The sequence below is a fragment of the Botryllus schlosseri genome, chromosome 14, assembly GCF_051294905.1.
Source record: "Botryllus schlosseri isolate E-star chromosome 14, Bs_hap1, whole genome shotgun sequence".
Taxonomy (NCBI): domain Eukaryota; kingdom Metazoa; phylum Chordata; class Ascidiacea; order Stolidobranchia; family Styelidae; genus Botryllus; species Botryllus schlosseri.
Genome location: NC_137249.1, coordinates 17,102,655 through 17,123,715, shown reverse-complemented (window position 1 = coordinate 17,123,715; position 21,061 = coordinate 17,102,655). Strand labels below are relative to the sequence as shown.

The window sequence follows — 21,061 nt, the reverse complement described above, 5'->3', positions numbered from 1 at the left end:
TAATTTTTACCCTCTCTCTGGTCACGTAATCGGATACCGGTAGAGCTGATTGAGGTGTGTTTGAAATGATAGGAAGTGTAGGAACCCTCAATAATAATTAAACATCTCTGGGTGTATACCCGTTGCCAGGAACGAAACAGCACTTCGTCAGGCCCCCACCCCCCAAAACAAACTTGAGTCATGGGCTTCCATGAGGTGATAAATCGTCCCCCATCACGTTGTTCGGTTTTACCGCGAAATTATAGTGGTACCGTTTCGCGAGCCAGCGCTAGGCGCGAAAAGTTTCGATAAGTCATGATAAATCGGTCAATAAGGTCGGGAATTGCATGCATATATAGGCCTGTTGTTATGAATTTATTGTCCTATCTACTCATATTTACCTGGATAGCTGACGAGTGAAGGCGTGTCTTCGAAACTGAGAGTCCGTAAATAATAATTGAACATATTCGGGCGGGCGGACCCGTTGGTATGACTTCGTTACATAATGTTATTTCGTGACCTCCTGTCTGTTATATCAAAAAATATAGAATCGCCCAAACGTACTAAACTAAAACTTCACACGATTTCAAATTGGTATTTCTGCACTGCCATATAATTTTTCCCTGCGGGATGGTATGTCTTGTGAGGTTCAGATTGCCAAGACAGGAACATTCGGCGCCAGTCATTTAAGCGCCTACGGACAATTAAACCTATGTGTATTTTGTAGGCCTACATATAACGGAGTTTTCGGTCACAAGGGCAGTCCCTTTCGGCCAAGGTTTTCTCGCCGCCGATCGTTCTGGCACACTTCATGGAGGTGCATATTACATGGCCTAAAACTTTATGCTATGGTGTGTCGCGGCGCGGTATGGCCAACGCCGATATGCCCATTTCTATAAATATTGCGTACCTTTTCTTGGGGGAAGAGTAGGCCTACCCAATAATAAAGATATTTCGCAACTTGAAATCGCACCCAGCCCGAACATTTTTTGAAAAAGTTCCACAAATAAAATACTCTATAATTTAAGCTAAGTCACGAAATAATTTTGGGCCCCCTTCGAGCCCCCCCTCAAACCGGGGGTTTGGGGAGCGGCAGTTACCGCCCTGTGTACAGAAATACTAATCAATCAATCAGGCGTGTTTTGTCTTTCAATCTCCCAGCCCTTCAATCGTAGTAGTTCAGTTCGTAGCCTATCACTTTAATATTAACTCCACCGGCCATTTCAAAGCACCATCGCGATAAAACGGCAATATAACAAGGATTAGAAACGACTTACAGTATGTATAGTCATTTAATCAAACACATGATTAATAATACGTATAATTGTATATCAAGATTTTCTTTTCGAAGCAAACATGATATCGGAGTAGCTGATGGTGATATATTTTACCCTCACCCACGTTGTGATATGGAACCGTGAATTATTTGCTTCATTTTTAAGAATAGCCTATATACGTCGGGAACCCGCACAGAATTCTCAACTGTGTGTATACTAGGCTTACCATATTTTGGAAATCTAAAAAGAGGACACTTTTTCAGAAATTTGAGACTTGCAAAACCGGAGAAGAATTCTCAAAAACCGGTGATTTTTTCCCACTTTGTGATCGGTTGAAAAGCGGAGTAGGCTACTTGCTGCATGCTGGTTACTTCAGCGTTAACTTCCAGTTATTATATAATCGAAATTATTTTCGTTGCTGTTAGCCGTATAGGTTGTCATCATAGGGGTAGCAGAGGGACAAAAGAAACCGTTTCCGCTCAAAGCTCAAAATACCGCTTTTCTCTCCGCATTGCTAGGTGGATGACTAAAAAAAGGTCAACTTTTCGCTCAGATCTAAAATCACCGTTTTTCACTCCGAAATACCCGCCGGAGCGTCACCTCTGTGCTAATTTACGGCATATCACTCGCAATTTGCTGATCTAAATCTGACCTAAATTTTCAAAAAAGAGGACAAAATCTCAAAGAAGAAGACAAAAGGGCGTCCTCCGAGGGCACTTTCAAAAAAGTCAAAAAAGAGGACAAATCCTCTTAAAAGAGGACGTATGGTAACCCTAGTGTATACCCAATGTAGATGGTATATATCACTGACTGTATGCCTACCTCGTGGCCGTATCGATACTATTCAGGAACCGATGGATGTTCCCTTGCCATATTTAGTTTCAAAATGAACTGTATTGACTATGCAGTTGCATTAGCAATCCATAGGCTGCCTTTACTGTGGTTGTGAAATTTCGAAAACCGGTGCATAAATTATACTAACCACTAGCCTACGCGTAGCATGACGAAAATTGTGGACTCTCCTCCAAAACAACCTCTGAATTAGTATAGCTGCAGTAGACTCGATGATCAACAGGTAACTTTGGTGCAGCTTCATTTCTTGATTAAAAGATATGTGCATCCTACTGCTGGGTATAATAGCCTACATCAATATTTGTACATGTCTCATTTGTTTTAGAACACCATACTGCGACCAACTTTTCTTTGTGTCTGTATCTAAATCTTTTTCTGTTTTTTTGTTTGTTTTTGCGATGATGGATAAATGTATTTATTTCTCCCTCTCTATCTCCTCCCCTTCTCTTTCTCTCTCTCTCTCCCTTTCTCTCCGCCTCTCCCTCTTTCTCTCTCTAGGTCTCGTTATCTCTCACTAAATTAGATAAAGAACATAATATTACTTCTTGACAAACTGTTAGGGCCCCAACCTCAAAGGGTCCGTCCAACAATAAGTCGCTTCCCAAAAGATTCGGTGTTCGATGCATAAAAGATATGCGGGAACGATAAATTACCAAGTTTGTGTATCAGGAGCATTTTCAAGTGGATCCCAGGGCTTGGCCTATCTGGAAAATTGTAGAGATTTAGTGAAAATTATATTTTCTACGTGTTATTCGCCCAAAATATAATGTTCATATTATCCTATTATACGTAGGCTATAAAATCAACCTCCGATGAGACGTACTAGTGACACGTATGGAATCACAAATGTATTAGCATAGTGTCCTATGTGGTGTCGACACAAGCAAATCTCACGCCTCAGTGAAAATGTATCACGTCACAATTTCCATTTGGCTACAGGTAATTTGACGGTCATTTTTGACCGGCTTGCCGAGCATTAAATATGGTAAAACGGGTATCAATCGAAAGCTGAATCTGCACTAATTATGAAAATATAAATTTTATTCCGCTTGTGGCCCTGGAACTCCCACAATCAGCCTCGAATTTTTCATTGTTATGGAGATTGGCATTGGAACGTAACAATGCTGTCTGGCGAAACGAGAGAGTAGCTCAAGAGAAAAAGAGCCAGACACCATGGTTGCGTCCCAATGCCAATCTCCATAACAATGAAAAATTCGAGGCTGATTGTGGGAGTTCCAGGGACAGGAGCGGAATAAAATTTCTATTTTCGTAACCAGTGCAGAGTCAGCTTTCGATTGATACCCGCATTAACAAATTTAATGCTCGGCAAGCCGGTCAAAAATGACCGTCAAATTGCCTGTAGCCAAATGGAAATTGTGACGTAATACAATTTCACTGAGGCGTGAGATTTGCTTGTGTCGACACCATATAGGACACTATGGTATTAGCCTACAAGTCGAGAATGGGAGGGGAAACCGGAAACGGTTTCTTTTGTCCCTCTGCTGCCCCTATGATGACAACCTATACGGCTAACAGCAACGAAAATAATTTCGATTATATAATAACTGGAAGTTACTGCTAAAGTAACCATGCAGCAAGTAGCCTACTCCGGCAATGGTCAATTGGTCATATGTCGTATGCCGTTCGTAAGGATGCGCATAAAACTCGGACTGAAGTGTAGCCTCTATTTGATGTAGATTTACGGTACTTCGGCACGTCGTATTATTGTAATATAAAAATAGCCATAATTGCAATTTATTATCAAATATCCTCACCTTTACTATCGACCGCAACGAATCGTCGGCTAATGGATTATGGATTTCGCGCAGCCCATTTCTTTGGAGCCGTGGTCTAAGCCTACAAATTTTCATTGCATCAGATTGCCTAACTTTTATAGTTACGTAGTGGCCCTAATTTCGAAAGACACCACTTGATCATGTTTATGCAAGATATGCACGCGCCAATATTATTGATCGGCTCCATTCATACACTTTTCGTGCATTGGATCGAAATTTTCCACGCTACGCCCCTGTATAGAATTACATTATATATACTAGTTAATCACCCCAGTTTAATGCAGGAGTTTCGCCGATTCTCATCGAGATTTGTCAAACAAAGAGCAATATACATTGTACAAGAATAAATATAGGTATCGTTGTCCGTATGTCCGGATAGCGACAATGTAAATGAGCCCCTTTCATGTTTGACTGGCGCCGGGCAAAGCAAAAAGCAAAGCAAAGCCAAAGGCTGGCGCCTCGACTGGCACCTGGAGTACACGTGAGATGATAGTGTATATAACGGAAGATTAAAAAACATACTGATGGAAATGGCAAACAGTACGGTAGGTGGGTGAACGGTCAGAAGCGTGTCAGGTTGCCGAGGCTTCTATGTGATAAGCGTTACTGCTTTAGGTTGATGATATACCATAATGGGCACTGGCCCACTGGGCAGCCTTTCCTAAAATGTGCGACTGCAGTCTGCATGAATGAAAGGTCGTCTATATACGTATAGTGCAATTGATGAACCCGAAAATAAAACTAATATATATGGAGGGTGAAGATACATTGAGAAAATCGTTAAAGATAACTGTCTGTGACTGTTTTACTGCATCTCTTCAAAGTATTACGACAATTATGTTAAGGTCAGCGTTGTTCGTTGATGCTTGAGACAGTTTTCAAAATGAGTGTTCTTTTTGTTTGTTTTTCTTGTTGATGTAGTGCTATTTAGGCTTTAAATCTCTTCTTTTGTGCAGAGCTCATTTTTGTGTTCCCGGCCAATCCTACATATGTTATGGCTGCAATCGAGAAAGAGGTACGCTCCCTTCTAGGTCATTCAGCGTGGTGTAGTGAATTTGCATCTCTGATCGAAAGACCAAAAAAGGATGCTAGGACACCTGCAGATGTGACCCACAATTTAGATGCCACACTTGAAAAATTATACACTGGCACAAGGTTAAAGCTCAAGGCCGAGCAGAAGAAGCCCTGTCAAATATGCTGCCAATTGGCAATGTCGGATAACACTGTTTGCGTGGGATGTCGTGGTGTTGGTATGCTACGTAATGGTACCCGTTGTAGTATGTGTGGTGGGGCTGGAAAGCTGCCGAATAAAAGATGCACAAACCCGAAATGTCATAACCGACATATTAAAGAACAGCATTTTCCTTTGGTTGAAATTCCACCGGGAGCAATGAATGGACATAAGATCGTCCTCGCTGGTCTAGGCAATACGACACTTGAGGAGCCCCCACTAGTTGGCGACATTGTATGTACTGTGATCGAGAAGCCTCATCCAGATTTTAAAAGATGTTGGAACGACTTGTATCTTATCAAGAGCATTAATATTACTCAAGCTCTGTGTGGCTGTTCATTTATATTGAAGCATCTTGATGGCCGTAAGCTTAAAATCAAGTCCAAACCGGGTGCCGTTATCAGACCTGGTGACATGAAAGTTGTTAAAAACGAGGGAATGCCGATCATGGGTTCGAAAAGGAAAGCAAAGGGTGACCTGATTATCTTGTTCAATGTTACGTTCCCGGATATAATTAACAAATCATCAGTCGGTGAAATTGAAGCATTGTTGCCAAAGAAGAAAGCTGTCAAAATATCAGAAGAACTGGACGATTATAATTTGAGTGTCTTCGATCCCGCGGAACAAGTTTACCCTGTACCAAAACGCCAGAGCGAATTGGACGAATCGCCTATGAAACAGCAAAACGAGACGGGTCAGAAGACAGTACCAACATGTGCACAACAGTAACTAAATTTATACAACTGTTCTCTGCTTTTGACTTCCTCAGATTGCTCTTCAACCGTACGGTTTAAAAATTGGGTAAAACAACGATGAGATGCTGTAATTGCAATATATTTTGCTGTCGCGAGGCACTTGTTCTTATTTTGTTCAAGTGAGAACATCAATCTTTCTCCCACTCACTTGAATGAGAAAGATGAAGGCAGGTGTGAAGAAACCTATCGGTTATGATCAATATTCCCTCTAATTTTTCACGAGTCTGCGGGCACTCACCAACTCATTGCGCGGTCCCTTGGACAACAGTGCGTAACGACTAAAAAAGAAAATAAATCACTTTGGCTTTCTTGTACGCGGCAGACCTTTTTAAGTGCATGGCGACTTTGCCACGCTCGCCGCTTAGAGAAAACATTATGCACAAGATGAGCCAAACTTTTGAATATTCATTGTTGACACATCGTGCTGATGATATAATGAACTTTGATTGAAGACCAGATCACTTCTGATTATTGTGTTATTCTTGTCCAATGTGGTATGGTTTTGTTAGGAACGGTTTGCCTCCTTATCTAATCAAACAATACTGTTTAAGACTGCATCCTTGAACGCATCCGGTCATAAATTGGGCTGAGCTGTAGATAACGCATACGCATCGCAATCATTTCATGAGCATAAGTTGTATATAATCAGTGTGTTATGTGCCCTATTGCTTGCCCTGTTCTGTAATATTTTGTCAACTTGATATGCTTTATGGTTTCATCTAAACCAGTGGTTCTCTGCCTGTGGTACACGAAGTCAGTTTAGGTGGTACGTAGCAAATGCATTTCCTTTCAAGTAAAACTACAATTTCCATAAATCGTTGATCTAGTTTTTTCTAATGCAAGAAATGTCTTCAGCGTGCATAGTTAGTACACTTCATGCTTGATTCAACTCAGTTGCGCCCTGCATAGATCAGCTTGTAAAGAAGAAACAATTGCGATCATCACATTAAATTTTGCCTGGTTAGTATGTGTTATAAATAATCTGAAGCAGATTTAGCTATTGGGCCGCTTTTGTTTGCTAATTTACGTGCCGACTTGTTTGCTAATCCGCCCTTGTTGAAAACCCTAAATACATATGGAGTATAATTAAGTTTTTCGTAACTTTTTTCGTACACAAAAAATCATAGAACCTCGAGGTGGTATGCTGTAAGAAAAAAGTTTGAGAAACACTAATGTTAACTCGTCCTAATGTTGGTCTTGATGCAGATGCTCATAGTGATCCTTGCGCAGTTATTTCTCTGTATCTCTTTATAGTTAATAACATTTACAAAATGCCTTATTGATATTTTCTCAGGATTTTGTGTAATATAGCCTGGTCTATCTTTACCGTTGGAGGATAGGTGCGAACGAGCGCAATGCACACTGAACAGTCTCACCGTGCCGGGGTGTGGAAGCAGCAAAACAAAGCACACAAGACTGGCCGCCATCGCAGCAAAGGGAGAATAGATTCGGAATGTAAAGGTAATGTGGTCTGATCTGTATAATGCAGTGTTTCCCAAACTTTTTTGAGTTACCACACCTGGACAAAGAATAAATGAACCAGTGGTATTTCAGTTGTCGCGACTTTGTGTAAGTTGCTCCAGCCAGGTAAAAGTGGTATTTGTATAGATTGTAGTTTGTGCCGTTCTTTATGAGTGAAATTATCAGAACATCTGAGCATATAGATTAAGTTTTAAAATTATACTTAGGTAATAAGCCATTGTCTTCTAGCCGAGACTTATCTTAATGTTTGAATGTTGTAACAGTATATTGACAAATGCTTCAGGAATCTCTAAGCATTCCTACTTCCTACTGGCTTGAACGTTGGTGACGCATGTAAGGCATCTGTACCAGCTGATTCTGTGATCAACAATGGTGTTAAAATCTTGGTGATTTACAGGGAGGGTTTCCGTGAAAAGCATTTCTAAGAGGTTGAAGATACAAGGAAAGGCCAACAGACGACATCATGCGCTACAGAAGAGAGCAAAGAAGAGGGAGGAGGTACATTTTATTTTGGCAACACTTCTTTCTATACATGACAGCACTAGACTTGAAATGGTACCATAGCTTGCTAAATTTCCAATTTTCCCCCTGAAAAACGCTTTATTATTAATTGAAATTTGAATCAAAATCAAATGCGAACTAATGTATGATGTCATTTTGCTAACGACGTGGTATCTTCAGTGTTTTGCTATCTCTCAAGACTTATGCTGGTAAGCGTGGTACTATTTATGTACATGGATAGCTTGTAATGTTTTAATGAAGCGCGTGTGTGTTGCGCATTTAGTCCATGCTGTGAAGATTTCCTTACCTGTGTTCTGCATTATTATGGGCTCACAAGCTGAGATGTTCCGAGACGATTAATATAGTTTTGACGTCATCGATTTCCCTTTCAGATGTTCAATAAAAAAAGAAATATAGGCGTTCGCGGTGCGCCACCACATCTTGTGGCGGTAATTCCACTCCATCGCGATGTAGATGTCAATGAGTTACTGCATAAATTTCAAGAATTTTGCGATGAGAATGAAAAACCTGTACGTAACGACCGCTTGAACGGATTTACTATTAATGTCCCGAAACTAAAGCATACGTTCACGGTAAGCTTCGACTCTGGACATTTAATTTGTTGCGGCCTTTAAACATGTGCGGTTACTTTTGCAGTTTATCACGCCCACTTCAGTTACGTTGCCCGACATCTTGGATTGCGCGCTGGTGGCGGATACCGTTTTGTTCATGATAGCGTTGGATCCAGACAGCCCTGTCGATCACCAAGGCCAGATGTTTCTCACGACGTTACTCTCTCAGGGTCTTTCCGCTACAGGTCGGGTTGACAAAGCTGAATGTTATTCACAACTAGAGTTCGACTGATATCGGATTTTTCAGCCGATACCGATAAAACCAATAGCTTTCACCTCTCGCCAATAACCCCGGTATATTAATTCTCAGTATTGGCATTTGGGCTCAAGTCACATTATCAAAACACAGCATCTCTTTGAACAGCTTTAGACCCATTGCTATGCTTGGAAATGAAATAAACTAGAAAGGCTGCAACTGGAAACATGTAAGCTATTGGAAATATATCAATATTCCCAATCTAGCAGCCGCAGATTATAGATCTCTGACTCTGAAAATTTGAAGATTTTTTACATCCAATAGGCGAACGGCTTACTTTCCAAGTGTGGTATGGACTTGATGTTATCTTCGAACCGATATCGGGCCTGGTCCAGCTCTATTCACAACCCTTCATTGTTCTATTCGTATCTTAGGCTTCGTGACGTCCGGTCTGGCCGAAGTGCATCTGAAAAAGCGTGCGGACTTGAAAAAATCGGTTCAAAAATGCCTGTGCAAGAGTCTTCCAGATGCAAAACTTCACCTTTCCGACACGGATCAAGAGGTTCAGCTTCTGCTGCGAGTGGTAACCATTTGGTTGAGTTTGATCGCGTTGCGGCGCTGAAATTTTGCGATTTTTCTCAGGTCGCCGAGCAAAAGAGAAAAGCCATCAACTTGCGATATAAGAGACCTTACATGATTGCGGACGACATAGATTTTGAATGCGACAAAAACAGCGAAGCCGGGACGCTAGCCGTAAGTGGGATTGTGTCAGAGGGTGTCAAAGGAAAGCAGCCAGAGTAGAAGTAGAAGTAACGTCGTTAATTTCAATTTACGAGACATGTCACAACTGCTTCAAGTCAACAATTGAATAGTATTTTGACATTAAAATGAACCCGAATATTTTCGGCTGAAGCTCGTCAGGGGTAATCGTCAGCAACTTGCAGAGAATTGGAAAGATTGCTGTATATCGACAACCGTATCGCAAAATATGACGTTGCAGGCATGCTACAAGTCTGTGTAGCACTCAAGTAGTTTGAAAAAGTAGTTTGATCACGGAGTCGCATACTTTAAATAGTTAATGGGAGGTGGCCGCTTTTAGAAATTGCAGGGTGTATCTACGCGACTAACGCAAAATGACTGATGGTACCTCAAATAGCTGCAATTTTCAAAATCACATTCAGTTACTGTGATACAGGCGCTATTTCGTCCAGCTGCTATGCCAATTTCATTCATAAAATGTATAAATGTATGTACTTTTGTATGCTATATTCTGTAGTAGTTTAATGACACGAAGATCGTCATGACGATATCACTGGTACCAGTAAATACCAATAAAGCATTGTTTTTCGTGTTATACGCCTGCATATTTATACTTGTTTTTTTTTTGCCTCAAATTCATCGTAAGCCTATTCTGTGCGTGGAATACTTCTAATCTATAAATCTTTTCGCCTTGCAACAGATCACCGGGTTTGTGCGGGGCGAGTGTTTAGACGTCAACAGATTGGTGCACATCGTGGGATGGGGCGATTATCAAATCAATCGGATCGACGCGGCAGCTTGTCCGATTCGCAGTTTGAATCAAAGGAAGAGGAAAGGAAGTAACGGCGTTACGGACGATAACGCAGTGCAGATGGAGAATCAAGAGACTCTGGCGACGCACGACCCTAGCTTGCGGCAGGATTTGATCCGGGAAGCTGAAGTCGACCCTCTAGACGCAGAGCAGACTTGGCCGACCGAAGAAGAAATGCATGATGCGGAACAGGGTGAGGATTTTGGGCGTAGACTGGGGCTTATGTCATTTTCTCTGTCAATTTTCATTTTTACTATTCACGATTGGGTGTATGCTATGCTATGTTCGTCATAGTCGTCGAATGCAGGTATGCGGCATACTGTACACACAATTCCGTTAAACACTGCCTAAACTAGCTGTTGAATGTGCGATTTACAAGCGATCAATGTATTACCGTTTACATGCTGGGCGGCTGTGTGACCAAGTTAGCAACACACTGGTCGAACGTGAGTAATTGAAAGCTGCATTACAAGACTAGATTACAAGGCCGCAACCCTCGGTGTCGAAAACGTTGATTTTTACAAGCGCTGGAATTTCGTTTCTCGGCTTGAGGACGGGATTTCAATCAGCAAGAATTAAAAGTGCACTCCATCCATATCTTGATCTTTCGCTGAGATGCGAATTCTTTTGTACGGCAAATGGAGCGATTGTTTTTTAATTTGATATGCACGTGGCATCTTGGTAACATTGCATCTCAATGGCAATATGGTGTGCATTGTGCACATGATCACCTCTCTTTCCTTTTCTCTCAGTTGGCTTACACGCCTGGAAACGAGTATCTAATATGAGAGTACATTTTTCTCACCTCGCAGCGTTGAAGGTAAAGAAAATGGTGAAAAAAGTCCCGGAAGGTACGTCCGAGTATCAAGCCGCGTGGATCATGGATAGCGACGAGGAGTGGCAGGAGCAGGATAGCGAGGAAGAGGAGGAGGGATCGGAAATGTCGATGGATGACGATCGAGAATTGCAGCCCGTGCAAGACGTTGATTCACAGGTGATAGTTGGGTTTGGGTCGTCTCATGACCTCATTTTAGATCAGTGGTTCTCAACCTTTTTGACCTTCCAGACCGGTGAATTTTCAAAAATGAAAATTGACCCTAAATTAAATGATGACAAATGTATGTATGCAACTACAATGCAATATTGGAAACTTCATCCAATGCTGCCTGTTTGATAACACTGGCCAACACATATTTTTAGGCAGACAAAGTAAGAGTGGTTTGGGGGGGTTCTGACAGGCACTGATTCCGTATATGACCTTAGTTTTTCGAAGTGGCTCAATTTTTGGAGATAATACATTGGCCATTTTTACTAAAATCTCATATTTTCGCTGTATGGGCTGGATAAAAAATCAGCTCAGTTGTACTATAAAGTTCAGAAATTCAATCTACTTGTTATTTTGACACGCTGAAGACTGTTTTAAAGCAAAATACATAAAGAGAATCATATTTCGGGGTATTGGATTTATCATAATTGGAGACTTTCACGTATATCATGTACATAAATCAACTTCAATCATGTACGGTATATAAGTATTTACTTGAATACTCAAATAACGATGCATTACTGGAATCAGTTTTATGTCAACCACCTATTTTAAATTCAAAATAATCAGTGGGAATATAATAATAATAACTTAATCTTGAAGAAAAAGTGGTTCTTGTACTATCTTTTGTTGTAAGCAATTCAATGCAGTTTTCGAAAGGTTCCAGCAATAGTCTGCCACAATATGTTCGTCGCATCTGCACTGATATCTTTCTGTTGTTTTTTTGATGTATTGGTGGAACCATTCCCCTTTCTATTCCCTCTAATCAACAATATTATCAGAAAATATATCAGATGACTGAACAGGAAGTGAGATTTAATGCTCATGTTTCATTTTGTTGAACAGTTTGATATATACGTATATTTTATTAAAGTTCTATTACAATGTCTACAAGGCGAAGTTTGCGAAGAAAGACCACTAACTTGATCGTGATTGTTTGGTATCCTTTGAAAGAAATGTGACTTTGCTGTTCTCTATAGACTCTATTATACTGCTAAGTTTCGCTTGATTGCACTATCGAAATTGAACATATATAAGTCTCCGTAGCTCCCAAATATAGGTAACGTCCAGAACGAGTTAAATTTACACAGATTCGTACAACACTTGCATCATTGTGGCATAGACTAACATAAACCATGCAGAAAAATACGTTCTTAACTTCTTAATCAATTTAAGATTTGATGTTATATTTCTCCAAGTAATGGACGGTCGTTAAATGTCTTGTACGTTGGAATAGAGATATAATTTCTTATATATTTGGCAGGCCGGCAGGAAACTTGCCGTGGACCGGTGGTTGTGGACCACTGTTAGATATTGTTTTACCGTCAGCATATCTTGGAACAGAAGTTTTTAAGATCATAACTGTTACTAACCTGGGAAAAACGTACCGTACGATTACTTTGCAGGTGGATCCGGACGAATACGAAAGAAAAGTCCGCATTTCCGAATCCACCGTCGACAACAGCGCTGCGCCGTTTGAAACCGCCAGCCAGTACGACGGCGAAATGGATTTCGAAGAAGAGCGTCTCGCTTTGGAGCGTCACAAAGCAGAAAGTAACAACCTCATGTTCCCTGACGAGATGGACACGCCGGGCGACGTGCCGGCTAGGACACGGTCAGTATGAAATGGAATGGAATTGCAGACCGTGAATCCTACACCGAACGTATGGACGGACGGAGAATATCAATATACTGCTTTGACAAAAATAACAAGTTTGACTGGGGATGACGATATGACATGTAAAGTTCTTATTACTCGTGACCACCGCACAGTGGAGTAACACATGTGCACATTGTAGAACGGTGGAAAGCAAACCATATTAGAAAATAGGGAAAGTAACGTAAAATTACGGCAGTTGTGGCAACATGTTAACAATACAAATTATTCCTACACTAAAGCGCTGTACACCTGGCTGATAAAATATAAAAAGTATAAAGATTTGCATAAAATACACAGTGCATCCGTATACGGAATGAGTGAAGTTGGAAGCAGTAACCAAAGTAATAATGTATGGAACATCAGACAATGATAATAATTAATCAGTACCATAATGTAGTATAAATGAAATGATGTGTCTATTTCAGGTTTCAAAAGTACAGGGGACTCCGCAGCTTCCGGACGTCGCCTTGGGACGTGAAAGAGAACCTGCCGTTGGACTACGCGAAGATCTTCCAGTTTCAATGCTTTAACAGAACGCGCAAACGCATCAGGGCTTTGGAAGGCGACGACAGGGTCCAGGTACGATATCGGCGCAAACCGTTACGTAAACTACCAAAGCTAATGTTGAATTGTCACCGTTTCAGCCAGGGACGTACGTCACTGTGTACTTGGAGAACGTGCCCAAGCTGTTTGTGGAATCGCATTCGTCACAAATCATTTTGTACGGCATGTTTCCTCACGAACAGAAGGTGACGGGTTTTTAGCGAAAGTCTCGTTGATTTTTGCTGAGATTGCGGCCTTTTTTCAGATGTCGGTCATGCATATCGCGATGAAACGTATGATCGGTCCCTATAAGGACTTGATGGTGAAAAACAAAGACGAACTGCTTTTTTATGTGGGCTTCCGAAGGTTCCGGGCCAGGCCTGTGTTTTCACAGCACACCAACGGTATGATTATTGTGTGTGTTGCCTTTGCCGATCTGATTTTGTTGCGGATTGGTTGACCGAAGGTGGCCACTTTCAAAATTGCAGGATGCATCTTCGCCACTAAATCACACTACGAAACGGTGCAATTTTCAAAAATATATTTATATACCATCATACAGCAGCTGTTTTGCTCGGTCCGTTAAAACAATTTTATCTGAAAACGTGACGCAAACATATCCTAAAACGATGTTCTGCCTCATGCAAGGTCGTAACCAAGTCACGGGGCTCCGAGTCACGAGTCAATTATACTTTTACTGTTTGGACTCAAGTCAAGTCGAGTCATTTTCGCCTCACCACCGAGTCAAGTCCTAGCCAGTGACCAAACGGTTCGTAGTCTTGAAACTCGGGTAAAAGTCGTAGTATTCACTGTGCATTATCGAGTTCAAGTCAATCTCAACTCGCTTCTGTGAAACTCTTGGGTGATATTGATTGAAGGCCTACATTAATAACACTGTCATTTGTTTCGCTCTTAACATGTTTGTTCAAACAGATTGAAGAGCCTATGTTTCAAGTAGCGGGCACACTAGCATCTCGAGTCACAAAACTTGGTCGAGTCCTGCGTAATGACTTGAGTACAAGTTGAGTCAATACGCAGGTGACTCAAGTAGAGAAGACGAAAAATCACGAGTCGAGTCATGACTTAGTCATTACAACCCTGGCATCATGAAACCGAAATGTTAAAAAGTAGTTTTACCTAAAAACAGCAAGAAGCGGTGAAATTAGTATTTAGGAGCATAAGCACTTCAATATATAGTACCAGTAGGAAAATTCTATTTGATTTCTCTGAAAAAGTCATTACGTCGTTACCGACCCCTGGTGGTTGGATAAATTTTGAAAGCGTCTCATGGCCTCTTTTCCGCGGAAGCAGTGTATCAAATTAGATATTTTTCCTTCTGGACTACAGGCGACAAGCATAAAATGGAGCGCTACCTGCCCAAGGACGGCGTGTCAATCGCGTCCGTATACGCGCAGATCTTATTCCCGCCTGGCAACGCTCTCGTGTTCAAGGAAACTTCGTCTGGTACAGTCGCTATTATCCACCTGATTGAGCGCATCAGCCTAACGCCGTCTGCACTCTGTTTTCACAGGACTACTGCCGATCGCGTCCGGTAACATTTTCAAGATCGACCCCGATCGCGTGATCACGAAGCGTATCGTGCTCAGCGGGCATCCGTTCAGGATACACAAGCGCGTCGCCACCATCAGATATATGTTTTTTAATCCGGGTACGGTCGTTGATGTGATGTTGCCGCGACCTGCAGGCTGTCAGCTGTCGGTTTTTTGCTTTGCAGACGACATTCTGTGGTTCAAACCCGTGGAGTTGCGGACGAAATACGGCAGACGGGGTCATATCAAAGAACCGCTAGGTATTGTGTTTGTGTAGGCAGAATATAGAAACTTTACCGAATTAGTTATAGAATTATAGCTACACAATTTTTCCGCATTAGTTTAGTAGTATTATTGATAGAATAGAGTTACAATTCCTAATTAGTAAGAAATACAACAAAATCAATCTCGCTTCATAACAGATCAGAGTCAATTACCGGAGTTTCGCTCGATTAAATAACTAGAACTATATAGCTGTTCTGGTGCGCGTGGATGAATGGGTAGGGTTACCATATTTTGGATATGTGAAAAGAGGACTCTTTTTCAAAATTTTCAGAGTTACAATACTGGAGTAAAACTCGGGAAAATCGTAAATTTTTCAGGAGTTTGTGGTCGGTTGACTAAAAAAGGTCAACTTTCCTGCACAAAACCTGAAATACCCATTTCCATCTGGTTTTCCGTTGGTTGACCAAAAAAAAACAGGTGATTTTTCTGGCTCAAGTCGCGGAAATCACGTGGGGGCGTCGCTTGGCCGCTGATTTCCTATATCTCATCCAATTTCCATGTACATTCAACCAAAATTCTCAAAAGAGATGACGAATTCCCAAAAAGAGGACATTCATTCTTCCTCCGAGGACGATTTCAAAAAAGTCAAAAAATAGGACAAATCCTCTTAAAAGAAGACGTATGGTAACCCTATGAATGTGTAATAGGTATATCTGTATCGCGAATCGGCGAATACAAATATTAGCAAATCGATGTTTAAATTCGATAAGATTTGATCTGGAGTTATAGTCACGCTTTCCGTGGTAACGTTGAGGCGCCGATACGACCTGAAAGCTGTACGGCGCGACGGGGATTTGCGAAATCCCGTGACGGAGCGATTGAGCTGTCAGCGTAATCGTAGGGTACTGCTTTTTATGACGTCAAACGCGCGATGCGGACGTGACTGTTCAAATTTGCTTTGTTGTATTCGTCGGCAAACAAAACCGCGCCACTTGAGAGTTACGCTGCTAGCGTGTCGCCGCTTGGTAGAAATGTCGTTTCTATAAACTTGTCTCTCTTGATGACGAGAGGTGGTCGAAGCTGTTGGTACTCAACGAAAATTTCTACCCGGGTACAAGCAGAATTGGCGCTTCCCAAAAGTAAAATAGTCAATATTCTAGACCTAATTTTGCCTAAAAGACAGAAAACGGCGAAGTAGTGCAGGCCGAACCTACTCGAATACTCCGAAAAAGCAAAATTGGTTTGTTACTGATCAACTCCTGTACATAGATTGGCGTGTCGCCAAAAGTTTGCTCGATTTGTTGCACGACGATCCCGCGCGACTATTCTACATCCGTGTCAACGCCGGTGCGTTGGTTTACGCAATGATTACGCGCGGGATGGGTGATTTATTGTGTATCGGTAGTATCTAGGCGTTGTCGACCGGGTTGGGAGAATCGGTAATCTCGTAATTTACCCGCAAACGGAGGGTATGTGAAATGAAAATCACTCGATATAGCCGCTCCGCCGCTATTATCGAAAGTCAAACCGCCGGCCTCGCAATGTCATCATTTCTTGTTCAGGAACGCACGGCCACATGAAGTGTACCTTCGACGCGCAGCTGATGTCTCAGGACACGGTCCTCATGAACCTCTACAAGAGGGTCTTCCCGAACTGGTCTTATTGCCTTGTCACGCCTGCCAACCGGCAGAAGACGGTGTTTTCGGACGCGGGCTCGTGCGGCAGCTACGAACGCGCTCGCGAAGTGCGATTCGACGATGAATTTTTCGATTGATCGAAAATATACCTTTGCGTGACACCACACTCTCAGTATTTCTCTTTCGTTTGCATGGCGTACTTTTCGCTCCGTTAGGTTCCGGCGTTTTGTGTTCAGCTGTCATGCTAGTTTAAGGTAGCGTTTCTTATCAAGTTCGGTTGGAAGTAAGGTCATTTTTAGAACGATCTGCCTCGGGCAGTTGTGGCAAAATCGAAAGTTCGCGTAGCGATCGGCGTACGTAACCGCCATTTAGATGTTGAAAAGTGTACGCTAAAAAGTATATAGGCTGTATCTGATTAAACCGGCTAAGAAATATGGGGATTTCATAGTGGCCGTTGTGTAGCCGAACGTGCATACAGCGTGCCGGGTGACTAGAAATTTACGACCTTCAATATTAACACGTTCGGAATTACGCGAGAAGCATGCATTGAAAATTAGATGGCAGGTAGAGGCGAAATTGACAAGCGAAATTTTTATCTGGTAATCATTTAGTTTTGTACTACTGGTTTTGTAGTACAAGCTACTAGATTGATTGAAGGGGAATGATCTGAAGGCTACTCGAATGGCCCGTGGAATACCATATCACAATTTTGGCCGGTGATATATCTCCTTAATATTAATTCGCATTGATGATGTGGCTGTGGAATTTGAAAGACATCAACCATAGTGTGTTGCATTTATGCGCAGAATATTTCAAATGAAGAAGAATTTTGCATGACGGAAACAACAGTAACAATGTTCCGCTTTCATCGCTATGTTTCACTTTCGTTTACCCCTTGAGCATACGTGCATTCCGCTCCAGCAGGTTTTGCTGTTTGATAAGGAGGTATGTGAGTTTGAGGCAGCTCGTTGTTTACAAAATTTTGTTCGCCGTGATGTTACGTCAACGTTAATGCTATGCGTATAAGGCGAGAGGCATAAGTTCTCGTCATCGAGCTACATGATGACTAGCCAATTACCATCAATATGTTGCAAATGCAAAACGTTTGCCCACGACCAGAAATAGGCATCGCCTGCGATTTCGACTAATGAGCATGTACTCTACTATACACTACTTTCAAACTAGATGCGGCGGACGTTAAGCAAGTACCATGAAAGATCTACGTCATACAGAATCAGTGGTATACTCGTAAGGCAATTGTGAGTAATTCAAATGTTTCAGAGAGAGAGAAATCTACTTCGTCAATTGCGAAAGAAAAAGTCCATGCGCACAATGCACAATGCTTAGCTTAGCCTATTTATAAAGAATGCTACGCAAGGCCCTGGTTCGTATTTACGGATGCACCGGCGATGTGATTATAGAGACTGCATGTAATCTACCTACCTATCTATAACTTTATGATCCCCACGTTGAAGGGAACCAAGGGAATAATTGAATTTTCTAAAATGTCTAAACTTACAGTGTAAGAACATGTTGATAAATGCTGTACTATAGGTATATTATGATATGAAATAATAAGATATAAATCAACAGGATTAAGTAATTTCACAATAGTGTATTAATATGTACACGATTTTTATAGAACTGGGCGTACATGGATATATATAAAGTAGGATTTGGTCCAAGGATATATTGAAATTCTGTACATATATCCTTGATTTAATAGAGCGTCTGTACTGAAGTACTTTAAAAACGATGTTCTGGGACATAGAAATTGCTGTTGTAACATATATATATTGAGGTAGTAGATTGATAGATAAAATGACTATCCCTTTCGAGACAATGGTAATATCTGAAAAACAATCGACGGCTGGAATGTAATGTCGTCGTGGTCGTGTTGTATCTGCTAGCAATGGTAAATATCCGCCTATACCGACTATACATAATTATTCGGTTGCTCTGGTTGCGATGAGACCCCACCTGTTTATTTAGCGGGTATGATATCTCGACGATGTTAATACATTTTCTCCGATGACCGCTTCGCCGACCACGATTCTAGAACAAACTTAGGAGGATCCTTGTGGTTTTGGTTCGCATGCCAACGAAAGAGAAACAGGTCTTAGTTGAGAAAGCAGCAGTAGAAGCGGTACTATATAGCTATTACCCCTATTTCATGTTAGTATGGTTCATATTACGCAGGAATATGAATATTGTAACCTATTCGTGTAATAGACATTTATTATTCTGCCTAGCAAGATCAGCGCTTTCAAAACAAGTTGGCTATTTCTCAACATGAATGCAGCAGCAGCAAGGAATAGTAAGGTCACAAAAAGTATAGTAATATAAGCGAAGTTATAGGTAGAGCGTTAAAGTCTTCTATCATAATATTTTGTATATTGTTTACGCCAAACCAAAGTCCAAGGACTGGATATCCTGGACTAGAGCAGGCACGTCAAACATACGGCACACCAGGCGATTTATGCAGCACGATTATATAAAAAGTTTAGAAATAGGCCTACTTTCAAGGAAATGTGGAACGCCTTCATATGCCACATTTTAACCACCCGACAGTGTCTTCACTTCACTCACTATCGTCTACCAGTAACAAGTCGATGATATTCACACCGATTCCGAGCATGGAAAAAATGCCCCAGGAGCGCTAAATTCCAAGGCAAAAATGGATCGAAATTTTTGCGGTATGTGGACCCGCAATCAAAAACGTTTAAGAACCCCTAGTCTAATCCACCGAATGTTCATTTTAAAATGTGTCAGTATCCTCGTGTCTCCCGCCTTTATCGGTGTGATGCGTTGTTTCAGTGCGGTGGTTCCGTAATCGCTAATGGCGCAAAATCACATCTGTGAAAACCAGAATAGTACGATTAAATAGTAATAAACCAGATTCGAAGTGATTACACCAAAATATTTTGTCTTCCTCAAAACTCATACGCAGTTGGACCACATCACACGAATAAAATAAGACAGCATAGAAACATCCCTGCTGCCTACTTGTTTACGTGACCCGCAAGTTTGTTAAGAACCATTACTAAAGTGGTTTATGGGTACCTTCAACCAGGCAATTTAGTATTGAGTATTGACCCAATACTTCCGCCTTTTATGATATCCATTGTTTGTAAACAAAGGAGTTACCAGAATAGAGTCCTAATGACCCATAAGATTTTATATTATATGTAGTCCTGATCTTGACGCATTACAGTGAAAAACAGTGGTGAGATAACACTTTGTAATTGTCTGACTCGCCCGGTACGCGTGTTATTTATGAATTTTGATATGCCTGACCAAGACTATAGACTATAGAGTGTATAACCTAGAAATGGCACATATGTTTGTAAGGGTAGGGATAGGATCATGATCAGCTATTGGTACGGATAGGCCATAATATATGTATTGCGCACGATGAAGCCAACGAACATCGATACGTATATGTTTCCGGCGTTTGCTGTACCTGTATAGATATTTTCATCGAGTTATTATAATCCGTTTCCTGGAGTGATCTGTCGGTTGGTTGAACTTAGTCAAACATCGATATTATAATTTTGTTTGCTGCCCGACCATGATGTGACGATATGCATAAAGGCGGTGGACTGTCACTTGTTCTCGATTAATGATGCTGAATATATATGTTTTGCAACACTGATGCATGCAGGAATTTTCATGTGTATGTTACATACATATTTGATACATTGAACAATAGATACCATAAATTGAGCGTCTCCAGTTATTTGCTTTTGCGAGTTGTGAGAATGGTTTTACGTCGACAGACCTATTTATAATGCGTATGCTACATGTCAGAGTCCATTATATTTCGTCTCTGTATCGGCGAACATACATAATTATCCGTAGATGAGTATGCCCAAGATGTTTAGGGAATGCAATTTTTCAATAGCTGATCAGCTATTGTGTATAGTCTCATAATGTTAATATACACGAAGATCGAGGGAAATGAGTGTTGGTCAGTATACCTTGCTAGTTGCTATGTGATATTTCAGTTAAGCCTTAGAGCAGTAGAGCGTGTGTTCGAGAAGTGATAATTATGCCGTCGTATTAGTATGACAGACTTCAGTTCAAATATGTATACAATTGTAAATTTTATGCAGGGCTATCAAGCGTCC

The 21,061-nt window shown here is 41.3% G+C and overlaps 2 protein-coding genes and 1 long non-coding RNA gene across 4 annotated transcripts in view; all 3 read left to right on the top strand.

Annotated features, from left to right (window-relative positions):
- Positions 1-17,097, top strand: part of LOC145456418 (pre-rRNA-processing protein TSR1 homolog) — a 157,222-nt gene extending 140,125 nt beyond the window's left edge. The window contains exons 1-17 of one of the 2 annotated variants that reach the window (XM_080334533.1): positions 6,716-6,850; positions 7,185-7,351; positions 7,770-7,870; positions 8,266-8,466; positions 8,531-8,690; positions 9,136-9,284; positions 9,344-9,454; positions 10,161-10,464; positions 11,084-11,265; positions 12,723-12,931; positions 13,402-13,555; positions 13,621-13,725; positions 13,785-13,923; positions 14,867-14,983; positions 15,051-15,188; positions 15,255-15,329; positions 16,857-17,097. In XM_080334533.1, coding sequence (XP_080190659.1) covers positions 7,246-7,351; positions 7,770-7,870; positions 8,266-8,466; positions 8,531-8,690; positions 9,136-9,284; positions 9,344-9,454; positions 10,161-10,464; positions 11,084-11,265; positions 12,723-12,931; positions 13,402-13,555; positions 13,621-13,725; positions 13,785-13,923; positions 14,867-14,983; positions 15,051-15,188; positions 15,255-15,329; positions 16,857-17,068 — 2,463 coding nt within the window. In that variant the 5' untranslated portion in view covers positions 6,716-6,850; positions 7,185-7,245 and the 3' untranslated portion in view covers positions 17,069-17,097. Of the gene's footprint in view, positions 1-6,715; positions 6,851-7,184; positions 7,352-7,769; positions 7,871-8,265; positions 8,467-8,530; positions 8,691-9,135; positions 9,285-9,343; positions 9,455-10,160; positions 10,465-11,083; positions 11,266-12,722; positions 12,932-13,401; positions 13,556-13,620; positions 13,726-13,784; positions 13,924-14,866; positions 14,984-15,050; positions 15,189-15,254; positions 15,330-16,856 lie in introns of those variants that run through there. The other variant, XM_080334534.1, reaches the window with a different exon arrangement.
- The window catches only part of LOC145456454 (uncharacterized), a 156,421-nt gene that overhangs the window by 133,897 nt on the left and 1,463 nt on the right, over positions 1-21,061 (top strand). The gene's annotated exons all lie outside the window — the stretch shown is intronic.
- Positions 4,170-7,184, top strand: LOC145456432 (uncharacterized). The gene has a single exon (XM_080334553.1). It carries the CDS (start codon positions 4,899-4,901, stop codon positions 5,862-5,864), a length of 966 nt encoding a protein of 321 aa, XP_080190679.1. The 5' UTR covers positions 4,170-4,898; the 3' UTR covers positions 5,865-7,184.

Excerpts from the sequence above, each read along its gene's own strand:
- LOC145456432 (XM_080334553.1), top strand. The coding sequence starts at position 4,899 with ATGGCTGCAATCGAGAAAGAGGTACGCTCCCTTCTAGGTCATTCAGCG.